Consider the following 26707-nt stretch of genomic DNA (forward strand, 5'->3'; position numbering starts at 1 on the left):
CAAATAGCATTCTAGTTTGCTCTGTTTTTTTGTTAATTCTTTCCAATGTGTCAAATGTCTCTCTCTGCTCTCTCTGCTCTCTCTGCTCTCTCTCTCTGCTCTACTTGCTCCATCACTCCCTGTCTCTATGATAAATGGTTGTTTACTGTGAGTCCTGGAAAATCTGGTCCCTTTTTGGAAGTGTGTGTGGAGACTCAGGGATGCCCCCGGAAGTGGTAGTAAGTAGTGTCACACAGGAGACTCGGGGATGTCCCCTGAAGTGGTAGTAAGTAGTGTCACACAGGAGACTCGGGGATGTCCCCGGAAGTGGTAGTAAGTAGTGTCACACAGGAGACTCGGGGATGTCCCTGGAAGTGGTAGTAAGTAGTGTCACACAGGCAGGTGTGTAGAACTCTACTCCAGTTGGGGCCACGTCTCAGGAACCTCTTTAATTAATGAAGGTGGCCTGGGCTCTAACCAACACGGGGTTAATAGATTATAGTAACTCGGGCTCACACACACACTTGTCTCACTCACACACACACTTGGGTGTCTGTCTACTCTTCTGAGTCAAGACAGTCAAGAGGGGAGATGAGGAAGAGGACAGAGGGATGATAATGGTTGAAATGAGTGGAGCTGAAAGACTGCAGGGCTGTGTAATATCAGTTACTTAACATGTGAAAAGTGGGCATACCATGGAAATGTTGGTTTCACTGTGAGGATACTTGTGTTGGTCTTTACACCTGTTCCATTACATCTAATTCCTCTCGTTTCCACCAGAGGGAGCTGCTGCTTTGTGTCCTTCCAGGTCCGCTGCTGCAGTAGTCTGCCCCCCTCTCTCGCTCGCACTCTCCCTCTAACTCTTACTCTCTCTCTCTCGCTCGCACTCCCCTAACTCTTGCTCTCTCTCTCTCTCGCTCGCACTCTCCCTCTCTCTCTCTCTCGCTCGCACTCTCCCTCTAACTCTTGCTCTTGCTCGCACTCTCCCTCTAACTCTTGCTCTTGCTCGCACTCTAACTCTTGCTCTCGCTCGCACTCTCCCTCTAACTCTTGCTCTCGCTCGCACTCTCCCTCTAACTCTTGCTCTCGCTCGCACTCTCCCTCTAACTCTTGCTCTTGCTCGCACTCTCCCTCTAACTCTTGCTCTCGCTCGCACTCTCCCTCTAACTCTTGCTCTCGCTTGCACTCTCCCTCTAACTCTTGCTCTCGCTCGCACTCTAACTCTTGCTCTCGCTCTCGCTCGCACTCTAACTCTTGCTCTCGCTCGCACTCTAACTCTTGCTCTCGCTCGCACTCTAACTCTTGCTCTCGCTCTCGCTCGCACTCTAACTCTTGCTCTCGCTCTCGCTCGCACTCTAACTCTTGCTCTCGCTCTCGCTCGCACTCTAACTCTTGCTCTCGCTCTCGCTCGCACTCTAACTCTTGCTCTCGCTCTCGCTCGCACTCTAACTCTTGCTCTCGCTCTCGCTCGCACTCTCTCGCTCTCTCTCGCTCTCTCTCGCTCTCTCTCGCTCTCTCTTGCTCTCTCTTGCTCTCTCTTGCTCTCTCTTGCTCTCTTGCTCTCTCTTGCTCTCTCTTGCTCTCTTGCTCTCTCTTGCTCTCTTGCTCTCTCTTGCTCTCTTGCTCTCTTGCTCTCTCTTGCTCTCTCTTGCTCTCTCTTGCTCTCTTGCTCTCTCTTGCTCTCTCTTGCTCTCTCTTGCTCTCTTGCTCTCTCTTGCTCTCTCTTGCTCTCTCTTGCTCTCTCTTGCTCTCTTGCTCTCTCTTGCTCTCTTGCTCTCTCTTGCTCTCTCTTGCTCTCTCTTGCTCTCTCTTGCTCTCTCTTGCTCTCTCTTGCTCTCTCTTGCTCTCTCTTGCTCTCTCTTGCTCTCTCTTGCTCTCTCTTGCTCTCTCTTGCTCTCTCTTGCTCTCTCTTGCTCTCTTGCTCTCTCTTGCTCTCTCTTGCTCTCTTGCTCTCTCTTGCTCTCTCTTGCTTTCTCTTGCTCTCTCTTGCTCTCTCTTGCTCTCTCTTGCTCTCTCTTGCTCTCTCTTGCTCTCTCGCTCTCTCCCTCTAACTCTCGTGCTCTCTCTCTCTCTCTCTCTCTCTCTCTCTCTCTCTCTCTCTCTCTCTCTCTCTCTCTCTCTCTCTCTCTCTGTCTCTCTGCCTGCTCTCTCTTTCTCTCCACATCAGAGCCACTGTGCTATTAGAGCAGAGAGGTACAAATTGACCAGAATTCTAATGAACTCACAAAGCAATGCCCTCGTTGTCATTGACTCAGTTTGACAAATGCCTCTCATTCTAGTCTTCTTTCTGGGCCGTAATTGCCACTTTGATTGGCTCGGTTCTCTCCTCTGAAATGACATGCAGTTTTTCTATTAAGAAGGAAAAGAAGAGAGGGACAGGAGTGTTGAAGAGAGTGTGTTCTACCCCAGGCAGGAGGGAAGACAGTTAGGCAGGTACTGAGGACCATTGGATGGAGGACTCTACAGCGGCTGACCCCTCACAGGGGCTTGTTGCTGGCACTAGGGCTAGAAACAGGCAGTGTGCAGGTATGGTAGTGTGATATGGCATGTGTGCGCGTCAGTAGAGGCTGCTGAGGGGAGGACGGATCATAATAATGGCTGGAATGGAGTCAATGGAATTGTATCGAACACGTGGTTTCTATGTGATTTATACCAGTCCAGCCATTCGACCTGGATTCAAATAATATCATAAATACTTTGCTTTAGTCTGCCTAGATGGTCAGGGTGTGCACTGTTGGGACAATTCCATTTGTCCATTTGCACCAGGCTCAATCAAGTCCTGATCTTTTTAAGGTGTGTGTGTGTGTGTGTGTGTTCCTTGACCTTCTCAAAGGGATGGTGATCAGTATTAGGGCGAGGGATGGCTCCAGTTCTGTGGAGTGATCTAGTGTTCAAATGGAGTTTAAGGTGCATATCTTTCTGTATGCAGTATTACACAAGGGAGGCTGCACATGTGGATGAAAACAGATCAGAGATCAGTACATGTTAACCTGCTCATCGTAAGTTCGTAAGCTTCGATAACCACTGCTCTCAGATCTGTGCTGCTTTCGTTGATCTGCTTATTCCAAAGCGTCATAAGCCAAACTAGTATTCCTAAAGCTAACATGTTTTACTCAACCTTTCCCCCATATCGCCCTGAGGACCCTCCCTGCTGCCTCTTTCCCAAACCTTGAGATGAGCTGGCAACCTTTTGAAACTTGTTTCCCAGTAGCATCGCAGAGCGTCTTCTGGTTGGCTATGCCCTGCGGCTAGCCTTCTCACGCGTTTGTTTGAAGTAGGGTTTTATTTGAGAGGTTTAAATATTTTAGCACAATCAAAATCTACGATTCACCTTGTGCTCAGTGTGGAGTGTCTCTCTCTCTCTCTCTCTCGTGTGTGTGCGTGTGTGTGTGTGTGTGTGTGTGTGTGTGTGTGTGTGTGTGTGTGTGTGTGTGTGTGTGTGTGTGTGTAGTCATTTTTCGTCTAAAGTTATGAGCTTGTGTTTCTTTGCCTTTTGGTTTACACTACAGATATCATACTAGGAGGGTTAATTTATTATTTTGCGATAATATTAATAGACTTCAAGTATGTTTAATAACTTAAGTGTGCAATCATTTCCAATAGTTCAATGTCAACAGAACTCAGCCTTAAAATTCTAGTCCAACTACTCAGTCAAGTTATCAAAGATGGCGCAGGACGTTTATAAGACAGTTAGGACTTCTAGGACCTCAATAATAATGTACTCTAGGTTGTCCGAGTTTCCGTTGTCTCCCTTTATAAGATTAGTGGTTTTGTAACTTGAAGCCAGTTCTTTGGGCATCAGAGCAGTTTTTTGTCCTGCTGTGGCAGTGTTGTCTGTCAGACCTTCACACAAAGCAGTCAGGGCAGATCCACTCTGCTAATGGGCTGATCAATCGCACGCAGAGCCCGGTAATATTTAAAACATGTCATTTTTGATGAGCTTATCACTGTCAAACCAAACGCATTACTTTGGTCTCCCTTTTTATTCTATATATTTTTATTTTGCTCTTTTACTAGTTTTGGTCTAGGCTTACCCATAGACAGTTAGGTTATTTCTTTATCCTCCCAGCTTTCCCCTCTAAATATCTCTGTCTGTCTCCTCTTTCTGTCTCCCGTTTTCTATCTCATTTGAGCGGTTGCTTGTTTTTACACTTTTGGGAGCAAAATATAGTGTGGGACTCTCTTATTTGATTTTTTTCTAAGTTTACTATTCTGTTAGTCAACCCCTCCAACTTCTTGGGATGTGTGTCAACTCATGCTCTATTGACACAGTAATAAAGGATTTAATTGGAATCATCTGTCTCTCCCTTCTCCTCCCTCCCTCTCTCTGCCCAGGTGTTGGAGGTGCCGTCGGGGACCTCTCTAGCCACTCTTCAGGGTCACACCAGGGCAGTTCTCCACTGCCAGTTCACCCCGGAGGGACACACACTCATCACCTCCTCTGAGGACACCACCATACGGGTGGGGCCCTTCTCTTTCTTCCTCATCCTTCTTTCTTCTCTTCTGTGGTTTGTTATTTCCCTCCCTGTGTGTTTGCGTATGTGTGTGTGTCTGATGTTTTTGGACTGTTCCGCTCTGTCACCCCTAACAGCTCTCCTCTACAGTTCCAGCTCACTGAACATATCCTCTCATCTCCTCTCCTCTGTTTTTAGGACTGCCTGTCCACTGCTAGACCTATCTGCCTATCAGAAGTACACACACTATCCAGAGCACCACCTTGCTGCAAATCAGAACAGCACAGCCTCACTTTGTATTCATCTTACTCTATATTCCATTACTGTCCATGGACCATCTCCTGTGTAGTCCCTTACTGTCCATGGACCATCTCCTGTTTAGTCCCTTACTGTCCATGGACCATCTCCTGTTTAGTCCCTTACTGTCCATGGACCATCTCCTGTTTAGTCCCTTACTGTCCATGGACCATCTCCTGTTTAGTCCCTTACTGTCCATGGACCATCTCCTGTTTAGTCCCTTACTGTCCATGGACCATCTCCTGTTTAGTCCCTTACTGTCCATGGACCATCTCCTGTTTAGTCCCTTACTGTCCATGGATCATCTCCTGTTTAGTCCCTTACTGTCCATGGACCATCTCCTGTTTAGTCCCTTACTGTCCATGGACCATCTCCTGTTTAGTCCCTTACTGTCTATGGACCATCTCCTGTTTAGTCCCTTACTGTCTATGGACCATCTCCTGTTTAGTCCCTTACTGTCCATGGACCATCTCCTGTTTTGTCCCTTACTGTCCATGGACCATCTCCTGTTTAGTCCCTTACTGTCCATGGACCATCTCCTGTTTAGTCCCTTACTGTCCATGGACCATCTCCTGTTTAGTCCCTTACTGTCCATGGACCATCTCCTGTGTAGTCCCTTACTGTCCATGGACCATCTCCTGTTTAGTCCCTTACTGTCCATGGACCATCTCCTGTTTAGTCCCTTACTGTCCATGGACCATCTCCTGTTTAGTCCCTTACTGTCCATGGACCATCTCCTGTTTATATGAATGTTTGAGTAGCTTCGCTGAAAAGGGAGTATTTGGTGGATAGATTCACTTTGAGGAAATGTGACGAGCTCTATACAGTAAACATAGCTGTTACTCTGACCACTGACTTCTGGAGTGGTGAGGGGGGTGAATGGTACATTCACAAACCCAACATTGGTAAGAGTTTGATGTGTCAATCATTGTCTGAGATATTTGCATAGAGGCCAATATTTTGCCCAGTGCCCATTCCCTCCTAGCAGCTGAATACTCCCACTCTGGGCACAGATCCAGGATCGGCTTACTCTGCTCAATAACTCTGATTGTGCTAAATCCCTGGTTGAGGTGCAACTTTTACCCACTCCAGTACCAGAAGGTGATTGCTCTCTCTCACACTTTCTCTCGCCCTCGCCTTCTCTCTCTCTCTCCCCCCTGTAGGTGTGGAGGTGGAGGACAGGTGAGTGTGTGGTTCTGGAGGGCCACAAGGAGCAGGTCAGATGCTTCTCTCTGCTCACCACCTCACCCTCCTCAGAGACACATCTCCTCAGCTGGTCCTTTGACGGCACCATCAAGGTAATACAAGCACACGCATGCAGTACCAGACAGACAGTAAGACTTAGAAACACACACGTATGCAGTACCAGACAGACAGTAAGACTTAGAAACACACACGTATGCAGTACCAGACAGACAGTAAGACTTAGAAACACACACGTATGCAGTACCAGACAGACAGTAAGACTTAGAAACACACACGCATGCAGTACCAGACAGAAAGACTTAGAAACACACACGCATGCATGCAAAACCTGTTAAAAGCAACAAGTTACGATCAGCGTGCACTTACATGAACTGAAGGATATTTACTAGAGGGAGGTGACACAGAAAGCGTCTCCCCCTCTCTCCCTCCCCCAGGTGTGGGACATGTCTAGTGGTGAACGGCTGCAGGATCTAGTGTGTCACCAAGGGGCGGTGCTAGCCTGTGACGTGTCGCCTGACGGACAGCTCTTCGCCACCACTTCCGCTGACAAGACTGCCAAGGTAAGACACACACGTGTCATCAGTATGCGACAGAACCCAGCCTAAATCCTTAGATCTGTGTGAGACAGACATGTTGTCTATATCATGATCCTTTCAGAAACATGTGTATAGTGTACATTTATTATGCGGTCAACTAAATGTCATTGGTAGCTTGAGATGGACATGAAGCAGATGGTTACTGTGGTCACTAACTTAGCCAGCGGTCAAGCCGCCCACTCGCCTCCCTGCCCATCCAGCGGTCAAGCCGCCCACTCGCCTCCCTGTCCCTCCAGCGGTCATTAAGTCTGACTGCAACCTACACACCGTACCGCTGCCCTCTCCTCTCCTCCTACCTAGCATTACCTGTGTGTGTGCGTGTTTGTGAGAGAGAGCAGGCTGTTGCAGACTTTGATTGACACTGTAGGTTGGGAGAGGATCTCTCCTCTGACTAGGTTTACACTCTGTCACCTTACTGTGTTTTTGCCCTCGATCGTCCTTCCTCGTTCTCCATCAGTTTGTATTGTTCCCTCTTCTATTTTCTATCCTTGTTTCCTCTTCTGTCAGTCACAGGATCGTTGAGTTGGTCACTCACTGTGGAAATGGCTATTAAGTCAGCATCCAAATTGGCATTGGAGGTGTGTGTGTGTGTGTGTGTGTGTGTGTGTGTGTGTGTGTGTGTGTGTGTGTGTGTGTGTGTGTGTGTGTGTGTGTGTGTGTGTGTGTGTGTGTGTGTGTGTAGGGTAATGGTTCAGAGCTGGTGTTCCCATTAACCACACTGTTTATTTATGTTCATCAGACCAGCATGCTTTCATTAGTGCTTTGGACCTAGACACTCTGGTAATGATGTGGAATTGTAGTCTGAAGGGCTGGCCGTGGTTCTGACATGCACGCAGGCGCACGCTCTCTCTCACACACACACATACAGTGCCTTGCAAAAGTATTCACCCCCTTGGCGTTTTTCCTATTTTGTTGCACTACAACCTGTAATTTAAAGTCTATTTTTATTTGTATTCCATGTAATGGGCAGACACAAAATAGACAAAATAGTCCAAATTGGTGAAGTGAAATGAAAAAACATCTTATATTTATATATGTATGTACAGTGCCCTGCGAAAGTATTCGGCCCCCTTGAACTTTGCGACCTTTTGCCACATTTCAGGCTTCAAACATAAAGATATAAAACTATTTTTTTGTGAAGAATCAACAACAAGTGAGACACAATCATGAAGTGGAATGACATTTATTGGATATTTCAAACTTTTTTAACAAATCAAAAACTGAAATTGGGCGTGCAAAATTATTCAGCCCCCTTAAGTTAATACTTTGTAGCGCCAGCTTTTGCTGCGATTACAGCTGTAAGTCGCTTGGGGTATGTCTCTATCAGTTTTGCACATCGAGAGACTGACGTTCTTTCCCATTCCTCCTTGCAAAACAGCTCGAGCTCAGTGAGGTTGGATGGAGAGCATTTGTGAACAGCAGTTTTCAGTTCTTTCCACAGATTCTCGATTGGATTCAGGTCTGGACTTTGACTTGGCCATTCTAACACCTGGATATGTTTATTTTTGAACCATTCCATTGTAGATTTTGCTTTATGTTTTGGATCATTGTCTTGTTGGAAGACAAATCTCCGTCCCAGTCTCAGGTCTTTTGCAGACTCCATCAGGTTTTCTTCCAGAATGGTCCTGTATTTGGTTCCATCCATCTTCCCATCAATTTGAACCATCTTCCCTGTCCCTGCTGAAGAAAAGCAGGCCCAAACCATGATGCTGCCACCACCATGTTTGACAGTGGGGATGGTGTGTTCAGGGCGATGAGCTGTGTTGCTTTTACGCCAAACATAACGTTTTGCATTGTTGCCAAAAAGTTCAATTTTGGTTTCATCTGACCAGAGCACCTTCTTCCACATGTTTGGTGTGTCTCCCAGGTGGCTTGTGGCAAACTTTAAACAACACCTTTTAAGGATATCTTTAAAAAATGGCTTTCTTCTTGCCACTCTTCCATAAAGGCCAGAGTTGTGAAATATACGAATGATTGTTGCCCTATGGACAGAGTCTCCCACCTCAGCTGTAGATCTCTGCAGTTCATCCAGAGTGATCATGGGCCTCTTGGCTGCATCTCTGATCAGTTTTCTCCTTGTATGAGCTGAAAGTTCAGAGGGACGGCCAGGTCTTGGTAGATTTGCAGTGGTCTGATACTCCTTCCATTTCAATATTATCTCTTGCACAGTGCTCCTTGGGATGTTTAAAGCTTGGGAAATCTTTTTGTATCCAAATCCGGCTTTAAACTTCTTCACAACAGTATCTCGGACCTGCCTGGTGTGTTCCTTGTTCTTCATGATGCTCTCTGCGCTTTTAACGGACCTCTGAGACTATCACAGTGCAGGTGCATTTTTACGGAGACTTGATTACACACAAGTGGATTGTATTTATCATCATTAGTCATTTAGGTCAACATTGGATCATTCAGAGATCCTCACTGAACTTATGGAGAGAGTTTGCTGCACTGAAAGTAAAGGGGCTGAATAATTTTGCACGCCCAATTTTTCAGTTTTTGATTTGTTAAAAAAGTTTGAAATATCCAATAAATGTCCTTCCACTTCATGATTGTGTCCCACTTGTTGTTGATTCTTCACAAAAAAATACAGTTTTATATCTTTATGTTTGAAGCCTGAAATGTGGCAAAAGGTCGCAAAGTTCAAGGGGGCCGAATACTTTTGTAAGGCACTGTATATATATATATATATATATATATGTGTGTGTGTGTATGTATATATATATATATATTAATAAGGAAAAGTGGTGGTGCGTGCATATGTGTTCAATCCTTTGCTATGAAGCCCCTAAATAAGATCTGGTGCAACCAATTACCTCAAGAAGTCACAGAATTAGTTAGATTGCACACAGGTGGACTTTAAGATCTTATTGTGTATTTTTACACCTGTTCTGAAAGGCCCCAGAGTCCGCAAAACCACTAAGCAAGGGGAACCACCATGCAAGCGGCACTATGAAGACCAAGGAACTCTCCTAACAGGTCAGGGACAAAGTTGTGGAGAAGTACAGATCAGGGTTGGGTTATAAAAAAATATCTGAAACTTTTCATCTCACAGAGCACCAATAAATTCATTATACATTTTTTTTAAAGAATATGGCACCACGAGAAACCTACCAAGAGAGGGCCACCCACCAAAACTCACACACCAGGTATGGAGGGCATTAATCAGAGGCAACAAAGAGACCAAAGATAATCCTGAAGGAGCTGCAAAGCTCCACAGCGGAGGTTGGAGTATTTGTCCATAGGACCACTTTAAGCCGTACACTCCACAGAGCTGGAAGAGTACACTCCACTTTACGGAAGCGTGGCCAGAAAAATATAAGCAAACATGTTTGGTGTTTGCCAAAAGGCATGTGGGAGACTCCCCAAACATATGGAAGATGGTACTCAGTTCAGATGAGACTATCAATTTATCATAAGTACACTTCAACTATGACAGACAAAATTATAATATTTTTTTTTTTTAAATGTAGGATTTTTAATGAATTTATTTGCAAATTATGGTATGTCTTTTTAAGTGGAAGAACTTGCTCAATTGGTGGCTGACTAAATACTTTTGTGTGTGTGTACCCCACTTTGGGTGGTCTCCATGTGATTGCCTTTCCCTTACTCAGTAACAGTCCAAGCCCCTGGCTCATATCCAACCTTAATTGACCCCACCATATACATTCCTCCTACAGACAACCATTCACTTCTGGTGTAGCAAGTATTTCAAATTAAATTAAACAACAACTGAAACTAGACTGTGGCCCTTTTTTCCACAGGATACCTGGTGTCAAGCAATAACATGTTCTGACAGAATGTCAGAATGACAGGTCCTGCATTCCCCTCTGTACCATGAACAAGGATATTTCATAGTTAAAGTTTAGAAGGCAGAACCCATCAATTAGATGTACTTTACATACTGATGGGATTAAATTAAAATATGTTTACACTACCTTGTAGTTTACCAATAAAATGGGCGGATGGTGAAGTAGACCTACTTCGTATTCACATCTCAAAAAATATAAATTAAATTACCACAATCAATTTCAATAGAAAGTTAGAAAAAATAGACATGATTCTGTAACCATAGAGAGGTAAATACTTGTCTATTTATGGAAAAATCACGTTGATGAACTCTTTGGTCCTGTCACAGTTTACTTACTAACAGCACCGTCTACTCCAGATTACTTGTTTTTTAAATCATACGAGCAAAAAATATTTCATTTTATTTGGAATGCTAAGCTAGACAAAAAATGTAAACGTTTTATATGCCTATTTATATAATAAATCTGAGTTTGGGGGGCTAAAATGATTAAATATTAAATATTTCAACCTCTCACTAAAAGCTGCACTCATGCATATGTTATACTTAAACCCAAAATGGTTTTTCAGTAGATTATTAAGGCTCATCCTTTGTTCAAACATGGCCTTTTGGCCTTTTATAAAGAGTACAACTTCTCATTTCCGACTAATTGAAAAGTACATTTTGTTTAAAGTATCACCCTTTCTTAAACAATACATACAAAGCTGGTTACAATTTCAGTTTTATCCTCCAGAAATGATAGAACAAATGTTACGGTTAAACTCACATATACTGATTTAATAAAAATACACATTCTTTATGGATTATTCATTTTTTCATGTATTATATTTATGAATGATATTATGACTAGAAATGGAGGTGATATGTCACATATGCAGCTATTGAAAATATATGGGAATATCTGCTCAATCCTAATTTACAACCAACTGATTGCAGCACTACCACAATGGAGGAGGCAAGTGGAGAAGGTAGGGAACTTGTTTGCCTGCCATGTATTAAAGATACAAATTGGCTGAAAGGAATTGGCGTAAATAGAAAAATATACCCGTTTTCATTTTAGGACAAAAATGTTGACAGCTGTGCCATACAGGAAATAAATGGGAAGAGAATTTTGATGTACCGATTCCATGGCACATGGTTTATGAATTTAATAGTCATTAAATAATATAATACTAGTAGGAAAAGTTATTTAGCTCACAATCTACGATTTAGAAAGGTAAAAAAAAAATATGTAAAACATCACAGTACAATTGAAAAATATCTGGTAGATGGAAACCAAATGAGGATGGTCTATGGTGATAGGGAGGGCTGAGAGTGGCTGAGGGGTGGGATTAAAGAGCTGAGGTCTGGTGGTTGGTGGGATTGGCTGAGGGGTGGGATTAAAGAGCTGAGGTCTGGTGGTAGGTGGGATGGGCTGAGAGTGGCTGAGGGGTGGGATTAAAGAGCTGAGGTCTGGTGGTTGGTGGGATTGGCTGAGGGGTGGGATTAAAGAGCTGAGGTCTGGTGGTAGGTGGGATGGGCTGAGAGTGGCTGAGGGGTGGGATTAAAGAGCTGAGGTCTGGTGGTTGGTGGGATTGGCTGAGGGGTGGGATTAAAGAGCTGAGGTCTGGTGGTAGGTGGGATGGGCTGAGAGTGGCTGAGGGGTGGGATTAAAGAGCTGAGGTCTGGTGGTTGGTGGGATTGGCTGAGGGGTGGGATTAAAGAGCTGAGGTCTGGTGGTAGGTGGGATGGGCTGAGAGTGGCTGAAGGGTGGGATTAAAGAGCTGAGGTCTGGTGGTTGGTGGGATTGGCTGAGGGGTGGGATTAAAGAGCTGAGGTCTGGTGGTAGGTGGGATGGGCTGAGAGTGGCTGAGGGAGGGGATTAAAGAGCTGATGTCTATGGTGGTAGGTGGGATGGGCTGAGTGGCTGAGGGTTGGGATTAAAGAGCTGAGGTCTATGGTGGTTGGTGGGATGGGCTGAGAGTGGCTGAGGGGTGGGATTAAAGAGCTGAGGTCTATGGTGGTAGGTGGGATGGGCTGAGTGGCTGAGGGTTGGGATTAAAAAGCTGAGGTCTATGGTGGTAGGTGGGATGGGCTGAGTGGCTGAGGGGTGGGATTAAAGAGCTGAGGTCTATGGTGGTTGGTGGGATGGGCTGAGAGTGGCTGAGGGGTGGGATTAAAGAGCTATGGTGGTTGGTGGGATGGGCTGAGAGTGGCTGAGGGGTGGGATTAAAGAGCTGAGGTCTGTGGTAGTTGGTGGGATGGGCTGAGTGGCTGAGGGTTGGGATTAAAAAACTGAGGTCTATGTTGGTTGGTGGGATGGGCTGAGAGTGGCTGAGGGGTGGGATTAAAGAGATATGGTGGTTGGTGGGATGGGCTAAGAGTGGCTGAGGGGTGGGATTAAAGAGCTGAGGTCTGTGGTAGTTGGTGGGATGGGCTGAGGGCGTGGATTGGTAATAATACTTTGTTTGGTAATGTATTATTGTTATGTGACTGCTTTATATAGAAGTACCATGTGTTTAAAATGTGTATGTGTATGTATATGTAGCAGAAAAGTTGTAAAAAAATACATGCATACATACATACATACATACATACATACATACATACATACATACATACATACATACATACATACATACATACATACATACATACATACATACATACATACATACATACATACATACATACATACAGATTCATGCAGTGGGGCAAAAAAGTATTTAGTCAGCCAACAATTGTGCAAGTTCTCCCACTTAAAAATATGAGAGAGGCCTGTAATTTTCATCATAGGTACACTTCAACTATGACAGACAAACGTTTTCTGTAAGTCTTCACAAGGTTTTCACACACTGTTGGTTGTATTTTGACCCATTCTTCCATGCAGATCTCCTCTAGAGCAGTGATGTTTTGGGGCTGTTGCTGGGCAACACAGACTTTCAACTCCCTCCAAAGATTTTCTATGGGGTTGAGATCTGGAGACTGGCTAGGCCACTCTAGGACCTTGAAATGCTTCTTACGAAGCCACTCCTTCGTTGCCCGGGCGGTGTGTTTTGGATCATTGTCATGCTGAAAGACCCAGCCACGTTTCACCTTCAATGCCCTAGCTGATGGAAGGCGGTTTTCACTCAAAATCTCACGATACATGGCCGCATTCATTCATTCCTTTACACGGATCAGTCGTCCTGGTCCCATTGCAGAAAAACAGCCCCAAAGCATGATGTTTCCACCCCCATGCATCACAGTAGGTATGGTGTTCTTTGGATGCAACTCGGCATTCTTTGTCCTCCAAACCCGACGAGTTGAGTTTTTACCAAAAAGGTCTATTTTGGTTTCATCTGACCATATGACATTGGGAGAATCTTCTTCTGGATCATCCAAATGCTCTCTAGCAAACTTCAGACGGGTCTGGACATGTACTGGCTTAAGCAGGGGGACACGTCTGGCACTGCACGATTTGAGTCACTGGCGGCGTAGTGTGTTACTGATGGTAGGCTTTGTTACTTTGGTCCCACCTCTCTGCAGGTCATTCACTAGGTCCCCCCGTGTGGTTCTGGGATTTTTGCTCACTGTTCTTCTGATGATTTTGACCCCACGGGGTGAGATCTTGCATGGAGCCCCAGATCGAGGGAGATTATCAGTGGTCTTGTATGTCTTCCATTTCCTAATAATTGCTCCCACAGTTGATTTCTTCAAACCATGCTGCTTACCTATTGCAGATTCAGTCTTCCCAGCCTGGTGCAGGTATACAATTTTTTTCTGGTGTCCTTTGACAGCTCTTTGGTCTTGGCCATAGTGGAGTTTGGAGTGTGACTGTTTGTTTGTTTGTTTGTTTGAGGTTGTGGACAGGTGTCTTTTATACTGATAACAAGTTCAAATAGGTGCCATTTAAAACAGGTAACGAGTGGAGGACAGAGGAGCCTCTTAAAGAATAAGTTACAGGTCTGTGAGAGCCAGAAATCTTGCTTGTTTGTAGGTGACCAAATACTTATTTTCCACCATCATTTGCAAATATATTCATAAACACTACAAACTACAATTTGATTTTCTGGATTTTATTTTCTCATTTTGTCTGTCATAGTTGAAGTGTACCTATGAAAATTACAGGCCTCATCTTTTTAAGTGGGAGGACTTGCACAATTGGTGGCTGACTAAATACTTTTTTGCCCCACTGTGTGTGTGTGTGTGTGTGTGTGTGTATCCTCCAAAGAGGGGCAGTGGTGGATGGGTTAATACAATGTAAAAATAGCCTTATGGTATGGGCAGTATCGTCTATCAAAGTGCAGCCGGGAGGCTTTAATTGGTACCAGGCTTCATTATCAGTGAGCGCTTGCTCCGTTCTTTAAGTTGAGTGGTCTACCAGACTAGCAGCATAGAGAAACAATAGACAGTTAGGCCATCAGGGAAAAAGGAAATGTATTCAATTGAATTAACCAAGGCACTCTGCATATAGAAGTGGCTTAACCAAAATTGCTATGGCATGTTCAAAAGAACATATTTGAAAATGTTTTATTTTAGTTTCGACAAACTTTTGTAACCTCTGACCTCCTGTTTCTCCTCTCATTGGCCCTCAGGTGTGGAGCAGTGCATCGTGGGAGTGCGTGCGCCTGTTGAACGGCCACCAGGACTGTGTCCGCAGCTGCCGCTTCTCTTGGGACGGCCGGCGCCTAGCAACCGGCGACGACAACGGAGAGATACGGGTGGGTAGGGATAGAGAGATGGAAAGGGGGGGGGGGTGAGTGAGTAAGGGGGAGGGAGGAAGGAAGGAGTGAGTGAAGGAGGGGGAGTTGAGGGGTAAGTGAAGGAGTGAGCACATGAGTGAAGGAAGGAGCTGGAGAGATGGAGAGGAGGAACAGGTGTGCAGGTCAGCAGGGGGGATGAAGAGGAAGGAAAGAAGCATAAGGAAGGGAGGAAGTAGAAGACAGTCAGATTGAATCCCTAAGGCTCTGGCATCTGCATAGATCCTAGAGAAAGAAGGAGAGATGGAAGGAGTAGGGATGATGGAAATGAAGGGAGAGAGGGAAAGTGGGGTAAGAGAAGAAATGAGTGTGCAAGAGGGGATGATGGAAAATAAGGACAATTAAAGAGAAGAACAGGGAGAGTGAGAGAGAGGGACAGACAAGGGACTGAAGAAATGAGAGCATGACAGAGGGACCTGTCTGTTCCTCTACAATCACACTACCAGCTGCTTTCCACAAACTATCCCTGACTGACTGTCTGACTAGTACATTTGTACTACACTCCAAAGTTTGTGAGTACACTCAAGTTTTCGAACCTGAAAAGCGATCTAATGTCGATGAGTCCACATCTCATGACACTTCCCAGGTACGAAAACAACTGACAAACTTTTATTTTGGAGTGAACTGTCACTTTAAAGTCATGACATGTCAATCATCCAGGGTTGTGTTCATTAGGCACCAAACAGAAAAAAACCGACTTAAACCACAAGATTGAATTACAGTACATAGAGTGGAATATATGCCCCTCTTGTTTCTATGGAAACACTTGAGTCATTCTCAGTGAATCATGCAAGGTGTTAAATATAGCATGTTCTGTGTCCTATATAGACAGGACAGTATGGCTCATGGTTGTTAGTTGCATAACTCCAGTATTAAAATGGAGGGTTGTTTTATGTCTCTATGGGCCTTTATCAGTGAAAGTAGTCATTGATTGAAAGGTAAAGTTGAAAAGCACAACATACTGTAGCATTCAAGGACTGGATTATTGCACACCTAACTGTAGACTACTGTATGTCTAAGGTTGGTAGTCACTAGATGGCCATGTTAGAAAGTGGGTTCGATCCCCGGGACCACCCATACGTAGAATGTATGCACACATGACTGTAAGTCGCTTTGGATAAAAGCGTCTGCTAAATGGCATATATTATTATTATTATTATTATTATTACTAAAGTAGCCTGAACAACACGTGAGATATTTGTTATTTTAGTTTGTAATTCTGGTTGGGGTTAGATATTTTATGGCCGTCTCGTCAAAAGGTTCCTAAGATACCAGGTTGATAATAAGTACATAGCTGTCATACACCCCACCATTTATAACTACTAGGTCTCATTCATTTCTCTAATTTTTAATTCGTTTGTCTCATGTGTGTCTCAGCTGTGGAACGTGAAGGATGGTACTCTACTGAAGATCTGTTCCCGTGACAACAAGGACGCCATGGACTCTCTGCACGGAGGCTGGGTGACCGACCTGCACTTCTCCCCAGACAACACTATGCTGCTGTCTACAGGAGGATACATTAAGGTAGGAAACCCATACACACTGAGAAAGACACACAGGTATGTAAAGAAAAAGACACACACACACACACACACTAATGGGAACAAACTGAGGTTTAAAGCACTATCGACCAGAGCCCTTGTCCCACGGGGATTACATCATCACTGCCTGGTTAAAAATCCAATCAGAGCCCGACTGAGGCTGACCCCCAGGTGATCCCTCCTTCTGTAAAACTGGAGGTAATCAGAGAGGTGGAACAGACACATACTCCGCAATCCAATCAAGTTGGGAGTAGGATGAGATATGAAATCACACTCTCACTGTGACTATTGCTTTGGGAGTACTATAAACCTACTGTGGTGTAAGAAAGCTTGGGGGCATTACATTTAGCATACGTGGATGGGCGTGGGTAGGTGGGCATGCGTGGGTGTGAGAGAAGAGAGAGGGAGTTTTTTGCCCGAGTGATTTCAGGAAAATTCAACAGCAGCATTCCTTAACTCACTTGTCTCCTCCGCTCTGAATTCCAAAAGCCTCTAGTAAATGTATTGATAAGCATATTAATTGATTGATTGATTTTAACGTACATTGGCTCGATCTTCTAATGTCTCTCAACACATCTTTTTCTGTGATATTCAAGTGTCTGTTTAGAGGTCGACCGATTATGATTTTTCAATACCGATACCTATTATTGGAGAACCAAAAACCCTGATACCGATTAATCGGCCGACTTTTAATTGATTTTATTTGTAATAATGACGTTTACAACAATACTGAATTAACACTTATTTTAACTTAATATAATACATCAATAAAATCAATTTAGCCTCAAGTAAATAATGAAACATGTTCAATTTGGTTTAAATAATAAGTGTTGGAGAAGAAAGTAAAAGTGCAATATGTGTCATGTAAGAAAGCTAACGTTTAAGTTTCTTGCTCAGAACATGAGAACATATGAAAGCTGGTGGTTCCTTTTAACATGAGTCTTCAATATTCCCAGGTAAGAAGTTTTAGGTTGTAGTTATTATAGGAATTATAGGACTATTTCTCTCTATACCATTTGTATTTCATTAACCTTTGACTATTGGATGTTCTTATAGGCACTTTAGTATTACCAGTGTAACAGTATAGCTTCCTTCCCTCTCCTCGCTCCTCCCTGGGCTCAAACCAGCAACAGAAAGACAATTAGCGCGCGCTAACTAGCTGGCCATTTCATTTCGGTTACACGAGCCTCATCTCGGGAGTTGATAGGCTTGAAGTCATAAAAAGCGCAATGCACGAAAGTGCTGTTTGAATGAATGTTTACGCGCCTGCTTCTGCCTACCACCGCACAGTCAAATACTTGTATGCTAAGTCAGATTATATGCAACGCAGGACACGCTAGGTAATATCATCAACCATGTGTAGTTAACTAGTGATTATGATTGATTGTTTTTAATAAGTTTAATGTTAGCTAGCAACTTACCTTGGCTTACTGCAATCGTATAACAGGCAGTCTCCTTGTGGAGTGCAACGAGAGAGAGGCAGGTCGTTATTGCGTTGGACTAGTTAACTGTAAGGTAGCAAGATTGAATCCCCGAGCTGACAAGGTGAAAATCTGTCGTTCTGCCCCTGAACAAAGCAGTTAACCCACCATTCCTAGGCCGTCATTGAAAATAAGAATTTTTATTTTACCTTTTTATTTAACCAGGCAAGTCAGGTAAGAACACATTCTTACTTTCAATGACGGCCTGGGAACAGTGGGTTAACTGCCTGTTCAAGGTAAGAACGACAGATTTGTACCTTGTCAGCTCGGGGGTTTGAACTCACAACCTTCCGGTTACTAGTCCAACGCTCTAACCAGTAGGCTACGCTGCCGAATGTGTTCTTAACAGACTTGCCTAGTTCAATAAAGGTTAATAAAGTTAAATAAAGGTATAAAAAAAAAGATAATATAATTTTTAAAATCGGCGTCCAAAAATACAGTTTTCCGATTATGAAAACTTGAAATCGGCCCTAATTAATCGCCCATTCCGATTAATCGGTCGACCTCTAGTCTGTTTGAAACAAACTGTTTTCCACGTATCCAAGAAACACAAAATAAATTGACTGCATGTTAATTTCAAACTTCTTTCTCTCGCAGTTGTTAGCTAGCCTTTTTGTTTGTCGTCTTCATTGGGAAGATTCTAGTTTTTATTGATGAGCCCCAGGTCATTAAGCCCATTGTGATCAGTCAATATGTTGTGCATTGTGTTAATGAGTCAACTCCATGGATACTGATGGAGAACTTAACTACTAATTCCATCATTACCTCCTGATGACACTCGCTCTTATCCAGAGTGTTAGAGTGATGGAGGTATTCTGTCCTTCTATCACTTCCTCTTTCCACACTTCCTTTCTTTCTCCTGAGGCACCTTGACTTGATGGATCTGAGCATGTGTAGATGTAACGAGCAGTGATTGATTATTATGCCTGTCTGTGCTGAAGAGGCAAATCCCTTGTAATGAGCGTTGATTGATTTATCGTGGGTGAGAGGTGAGCTGTCAGTCATAATAATTGCCGTGGCAGCTGTGTATTCTTAGTTAAACGATGGCTAATTTAGCCTGGGGAGACGTGGGGACAGAATAAATCAAACGGACTAATTGCATCTGTATGTATTAACAGTGGGCCTTATTCAATCAAACCTGTATCCAGATTTCAGCTGGAAATGATTATAAAATATACAGCACTGGAACAAAATAAGAGACCACTGCAAAATGATCCGTTTCTCTGGTTATAAAAAAAAAAGTCACATACACATGGTTAGCAGATGTTAATGCGACTGTAGCGAAATGCTTGTGCTTCTAGTTCCGACAATGCAGTAATAACCAACGAGTAAATGAACCTAACAGTTCCACAACTGCTACCTTATACACACACAAGTGTAAAGGGATAAAGAATATGTACATAAAGATATATGAATGAGTGATGGTACAGAACGGCATAGGCAAGATGCAGTAGATGGTATCGAGTACAGTATATACATATGAGATGAGTAATGTAGGGTATGTAAACACATATTAAGTGGCATTGTTTAAAGTGGCTAGTGATATATTTTGTACATCAATTTCCATTATTAAAGTGAGCTGGAGTTGAATGAGTATGTTGGCAGCAGCCACTCAATGTTAGTGGTGGCTGTTTAACAGTCTGATGGCCTTGAGATAGAAGCTGTTTTTCAGTCTCTCGGTCCCCGCATTGATGCACCTGTACTGACCTCACCTTCTGGATGATAGCGGGGTGAACAGGCAGTGGCACGGGTGGTTGTTGTCCTTGATGACCTTTATGGCCTTCCTGTGACATCGGGTGGTGTAGGTGTCCAGGAGGGCAGGTAGTTTGCCCCTGGTGATAGGTTGTGCAGACCTCACTACCTTCTGGAGAGCCTTACGGTTGTGGGCGGAGCAGTTGCCGCACCAGGCGGTGATACAACCCGACAGGATGCTCTCGATTGTGCATCTGTAGAAGTTTGAGTGCTTTTGTTGACCAGCCGAAATTCTTCAGCCTCCTGAGGTTGAAGAGGCGCTGCTGCGTCTTCTTCACAACGCTGTCTGTGTCGGTGGACCAATTTAGTTTGTCTGTGATGTGTACGCCGAGGAACTTAGGACTTACTACCCTGTCCACTACTGTCCTGTTGACGTGGATAGGGGGGTGCTCCCTCTGCTGTTTCCTGAAGTCCACAATCATCTCCTTTGTTTTGTTGACGTTGAGTGTGAGGTTACTTTCCTGACACCACACGCCATGGGCCCTCACCTCCTTCCTGTAGTCAATGAACAGCATTCTCACATAGGTATTTCTCTTGTCCAGATGGGTTAGGGCAGTGTGGTTGCGATTGCGTCGTCTGTGGACCGATTGGGACGGTATGCAAATTGGAATGGGTCTAGGGTGTCAGGTAGGGTGGAGGTGATATGGTCCTTGACTAGTCTCTCAAAGCACTTCATGATGACGGAAGTGAGTGCTACGGGGCGGTAGTCGTTTAGCTCCGTTACCTTCGCTTTCTTGGGAACAGGAACAATGGTGGCCCTCTTGAAGCATTTGGGAACAGCAGACTGGGATAAGGATTGATTGAATATGTCCGTAAACACACCAGCCAACTGGTCTGCGCATGCTCTGAGGACACGGCAGAGGATGCTGTCTGGGCCGGCAGCCCTGCGAGGGTTAACACGTTTAAATGTTTTACTCACGTCGGCTCCAGTGAAGGAGTCCACAGGTTTTGGTAGCGGGTCGTGTCAGTGGCACTGTATTGTCCTCAAAGCGAGCAAAGAAGTTATTTTGTCTGTCTGGGAGCAAGACATCCTGGTCCGCGACAGGACTGGTTTTCTTTTTGTAATCCGTGATTGACTGTAGACCCTGCCACATACCTCTTGTGTCTGAGCCGTTGAATTGCAACTCTACTTTGTACTCTATACTGACGCTTAGCTTGTTTGATTGCCTTACAGAGGGAATAGCTATACTGTTTGTATTCGGTCATGTTTCCGGTCACCTTGCCCTGGTTAAAAGCAGTGGTTCGCCCTTTCAGTTTTGCGCGAATGCTGCCATCAATCCATGGTTTCTGGTTTGGGAATGTTTTAATAGTTGCTGTGGTTATGACATCACCGATGCACTTTCTAATGAACTCGCTCACCGAATCAGCATATTTGTCAATGTTGTTTTTGTTGTTGGACGCTATGCGGAACATATCCCAATCCACGTGATCGAAGCACTTTCTAATGAACTCACTCACCAAATCAGCGTATTTGTCAATGTTGTTGTTGTTGTTGGACGCTATGCGGAACATATCCCAATCCACGTGATCGAAGCAGTCTTGAAGCGTGGAATCAGATCGGTCGGACCAGCGTTGAACAGACCTGAGTCCGGGAGCTTCTTGTTTTAGTTTCTGTCTGTAGGCTGGAAGCAACAAAATGGAGTCGTGGTCAGCTTTTCCGAAAGGAGGGCGGGGGAGGGCCTTATATGCGTTAGAATAAGTTAGAATAACTTATTGGTTGCGCAATCGATATGCTGATAGAATTTAGGGAGTCTTGTTTTCAGATTAGCCTTGTTAAAAGGCTCACAGACCTGTGACTTCTTCTGTAAGAGGCTCCTCTGTCCTCCACTCGTTACCTGTATTAATGGCACCTGTTTGAATTTGTGGACAGGTGTCTTTTATACTGATGACAACCTCAAACAGTCACACTCCAAACTCCACTATGGTCAAGACCAAATAGCTGTCAAAGGACACCGGAAACAAAATTGTATACCTGCACCAGGCTGGGAAGACTGAATCTGCAATAGGTAAGCAGCTTGGTTTGAAGAAATCAACTTGTGGGAGCAATTATTAGGAAATGGAAGACATACAAGACCACTGATAATCTCCCTCGATCTGGGGCTCCACGCAAGATCTCACCCCGTGGGATCAAAATGATCACAAGAACGGTGAGCAAAAATCCCAGAACCACACGGGGGGACCGAGTGAATGACCTGCAGAGAGCTGGGACCAAAGTAACAAAGCCTACCATCAGTAACGCACTAAGCCGCCAGGGACTCAAATCCTGCAGTGCCAGACGTGTCCCCCAGCTTAAGCCAGTACATGTCCAGGTCCGTCTGAAGTTTGCTAGAGAGCATTTGGATGATCCAGAGAAAGATTAGGAGAATGTCATATGGTCAGATGAAACCAAAATATAACTTTTTGGTAAAAACTCAACTCGTCGGGTTTGGAGGACAAAGAATGCTGAGTTGCATCCAAAGAACACCATACCTACTGTGAAGCACGGGGGTGGAAACATCATGCTTTGGGGCTGTTTTTCTGCAAAGGAACCAGGACGACTGATCCGTGTAAAGGAAAGAATGGGGCCATGTATCATGAGAGTTTGAGTGAAAACCTCCTTCCATCAGCAAGGGCATTGAAGGTGAAACATGGCTGGGTCTTTCAGCATGACAATGATCCCAAACACACCGCCAGGGCAATGAAGGAGAAGCTTCATAAGAAGCATTTCAAGGTCATGGAGTGGCCTAGCCAGTCTCCAGATCTCAACCTCATAGAAAATCTTTGGAGGGAGTTGAATGTCCGTGTTGCCCAGCAACAGCCCCCAAAAAATCACTGCTCCAGAGGAGATCTGCATGGAGGAATGGGCCAAAATACCAGCAACAGTGTGTGAAAACCTTGTGAAGACTTACAGAAAACGTTTGACCTCTGTAATTGCCAACAAAGGGTATATAACAAAGTATTGAGAATCTTTTGTTATTGACCAAATACTTATTTTACACAATAATTTGCAAATAAATTCATTAAAAATCCTACAATGTGATTTTCTGGATTTATTTTTTTCTCATTTTGCCTGTCATAGTTGAAGTGTACCTATGATAAATTACAGGCCTTGCACAATTGGTGGCTGACTAAATACTTTTTTGCCCCACTGTATTTGCAGAAAAAGACAACTGGTCCAAATAACAAAAAAGATGCAGTGTTGTCAAACATCGAATAATGCAAAGAAAATAAGTCCATATTCATTTTTAAACAACACAATACTAATGTTTAATTAGGAAGAGTTCATAAATCTCTGCTTTAATAACCCTGATTTTCAATCACAGCTTTCATTCGTGTTGGCATGCTCTCCACCAGTCTTTCACATTGATGTTGGGTGACTTTAAGGCGCAACAATTCAAGAAGCTCGGCTTTGTTTGATGGCTTATGACTATCCATCTTCCTCTTGATCACATTCTCAGAGATTTTCAATGGGGTTCAGGTCTGGAGATTGGGCTGGCCATGACAGGGTCTTGATCTGGTGGTCCTCCATCTACACCTTCATTGACCTGACTGTGTGGCATGGAGCATTGTCCTGCTGGAAAAACCAATCCTCAGAGATGGGGAACATTGTCAGAGCAGAAGGAAGCAAGTTTTCTTCCAGGACAACCTTGTACGTGGCTTCATTCATACGTCCTTCACAAAGGCAAATCTACCCGATTTCCAGCCTTGCTGAAGCACCCCCAAATCATCACTGATCCTCCACCAAATGTCACAGTGGGTGTGAGACCTGGAGAGGCCTACAAGCCACAGTATCTCGCACCCACTGTGAAAATGTGTCTTTGTGAAGGACGCATGAATCAAGTACAAAACTTGCTTCCTTCTGCTCTGACAATTTGGGGTTTTGATTGAGTTAAGGTCTAGTTTGTACTGTAGCTTTGTCTGCCTGAAGAAGGCCGTCTTTCCAAATGTTGATTATGTATCACGCTGTATGAAAACTAACTTGAGGAAGCAGCCAACAGTGAGCAGAACTTATCATTACAGACGTGTGTGTTCAGTAGAAGTGGTGCTGATGGGATCAGTAGTGCTGTGATATTGATTCAATAAAGCTCGTCTCCCTGATGTCTGTCAACCCCTATCTGTCTCCTCCTTATGGCTTCCTGGAGTAACTTCCCACCACAACACTCACACTATCTCGGTCTTGCTATATTTAAAGGAGATCTCTCCCTCACTCTATTCTCCATCTCTGGTCCCTTTCCATGGACACCTCTCATTATTTATCTTTTTTTTTCTCTGTCTGGTCCATGTGACAGGTAATATCAGGTAGTGTAATTAAAAGCAGCATGGTGTGTGACCCTCTGGGAGCTGTTCCAATGCTTCCTTAAGCCTCTGAGACACCAGGATAGGACATTTTGTGTGTGTGTGTGTGTGTGTGTGTGTGTGTGTGTGTGTGTGTGTGTGTGTGTGTGTGTGTGTGTGTGTGTGTGTGTGTGTGTGTGTGTGTGTGTGTGTGTGTGTGTGTGTGTGTGTGTGTGTGTGTGTGTGTGTGTGTGTGTTTCAGGGAGTGATGAGGTGTTTTGGGGCAGCTCTCTAAGTGAGGGTGTAATATCACACTGACCCCATCATTCTCTGCCCGGTAATACCTCACACAGCCTGTCTTACACCTGGGAGACAGCCCCCGACGCACAGCTATACATCACACAGTCTGACACACATCACGCACATGAAGACACGCACACAGACACACACACACATACATGCAGACACAGGTATGCACATAGGTACACTCAGAATCAGCGGGATCTCACAGATTCAGCATGAGTTGCTGTGAGACAATCTGTCATAGTGCCATAATCCAAGTAGAGGTGGGATGTGTGAAGAGGCTCATCCTGACATACACCTACCTACCTACCTACACACACGCACAGCAGGAGACCCTGAGTAATTCACACAGAGCGCTCAAGCTTAGATGCTTCATCCTCACCCCTACACCTGCACTGTTGCTAAGTCAACACTAGTCCTTAGGATTGAGGAGACACAGTGTACATCCCAAATGGCACACTATTCCCCTATTTAGTGCACTACTTTTGATCAGGGCCCAACTCGCTCTGGTCAACAGTAGTGCACTGTATAGGGGAAAGTGCACCATTTGGTATGCAACCACAGACCAATATACAGTACCAGTCAAAAGTTAGAACACACCTACTCATTCCAGAGTTTTTCTTAATTTTTACTATTTTCTACATTGTAGAATAATAGTGAAGACATCAAAACTATGAAATAACACATGGAATCATGTAGTAAGTGTTATTAAATATATTTTATAGCCGCACTTTGCCTTGATGATAACTTTGCACACTCTTGGCATTCTCTCAACTAGCTTCACCTGGAATGGTTTCCAACAGTCTTGAAGGAGTTCCTACGTATGCTGAGCACTTGCTGGGATGGCGTATCGCTGCAGATTGTTGTGGTAGCCATAATGGTGTGTCTTGAATTCGAAATAAATCAATGACCGTGTCACCAGCAAAGCACCTTCACACCACCTCCTCCATGCTTCACGGTGGGAACCACACATGCGGAGATCATCCGTTAACCTACTCCGCTTCTCAAAGACATGGCGATTGGAACCAAATATCGCAAATTTGGACTCCTCAGACTGAAAGACAGATTTCCACCGGTCTAATGTACGTACATTGCTTGTGTTTCTTGGCACAAACAAGTCTCTTACAGACCCAACAACATTATATAGTATCCCCTCCTCATGGTTACAGACACAACATTATATAGTATCCCCTCTTCATGGTTACAGACCCAACAACATTATATAGTATCCCCTCCTCATGGTTACAGACACAACATTATATAGTATCCCTTCCTCATGGTTACAGACCCAACAAAATTATATAGTATCCCCTCCTCATGGTTACAGACCCAACAACATTATATAGTATCCCCTCCTCATGGTTACAGACCCAACAACATTATATAGTATCCCTTCCTCATGGTTACAGACCCAACTACATTATATAGTATCCCTCCTCATGGTTACAGACCCAACTACATTATATAGTATCCCTTCCTCATGGTTACAGACCCAACAACATTATATAGTTTCCCCTCCTCATGGTTACAGACCCAACAACATTATATAGTATCCCTTCCTCATGGTTACAGACCCTACAACATTATATAGTATCCCTCCTCATGGTTACAGACCCTACAACATTATATAGTATCCCTTCATGGTTACAGACCCAACAACATTATATAGTATCCCTTCCTCATGGTCACAGACCCAACAACATTATATAGTATCCCCTCCTCATGGTTACAGACCCAACAACATTATATAGTATCCCTTCCTCATGGTCACAGACCCAACAACATTATATAGTATCCCCTCCTCATGGTTACAGACCCAACAACATTATACAGACACAACAACATTATATAGTATCCCTTCCTCATGGTTACAGACCCAACAACAATATATAGTATCCCTTCCTCATGGTTACAGACCCAACAACAATATATAGTATCCCTTCCTCATGGTTACAGACCCAACAACATTATATAGTATCCCTTCCTCATGGTTACAGACCAAACAACATTATATAGTATCCCTTCCTCATGGTTACAGACCCTACAACATTATATAGTTTCCCCTCCTCATGGTTACAGACCCAACAACATTATATAGTATCCCTTCCTCATGGTTACAGACCCAACAACATTCTATAGTTTCCCCTCATGGTTACAGACCCAACAACATTATATAGTTTCCCCTCATGGTTACAGACCCAACAACATTATATAGTTTCCCCTCATGGTTACAGACCCAACAACATTATATAGTATCCCTTCCTCATGGTTACAGACCCTACAACATTATATAGTTTCCCCTCATGGTTACAGACCCTACA

The 26707-nt window shown here is 44.1% G+C and overlaps 1 protein-coding gene across 1 annotated transcript in view; it reads left to right on the top strand.

The window, feature by feature from the left end:
- The window catches only part of LOC123994384 (apoptotic protease-activating factor 1-like), a 60053-nt gene that overhangs the window by 18899 nt on the left and 14447 nt on the right, over window positions 1-26707 (top strand). Inside the window, exons 22-26 of the mRNA XM_046296903.1 lie at window positions 4315-4440; window positions 5894-6028; window positions 6371-6496; window positions 14891-15016; window positions 16433-16579. Coding sequence (XP_046152859.1) covers window positions 4315-4440; window positions 5894-6028; window positions 6371-6496; window positions 14891-15016; window positions 16433-16579 — 660 coding nt within the window. The remainder of the gene's footprint in view (window positions 1-4314; window positions 4441-5893; window positions 6029-6370; window positions 6497-14890; window positions 15017-16432; window positions 16580-26707) is intronic.

Source organism: Oncorhynchus gorbuscha, linkage group LG14, assembly GCF_021184085.1.
Source record: "Oncorhynchus gorbuscha isolate QuinsamMale2020 ecotype Even-year linkage group LG14, OgorEven_v1.0, whole genome shotgun sequence".
In the NCBI taxonomy this organism is placed as follows: domain Eukaryota; kingdom Metazoa; phylum Chordata; class Actinopteri; order Salmoniformes; family Salmonidae; genus Oncorhynchus; species Oncorhynchus gorbuscha.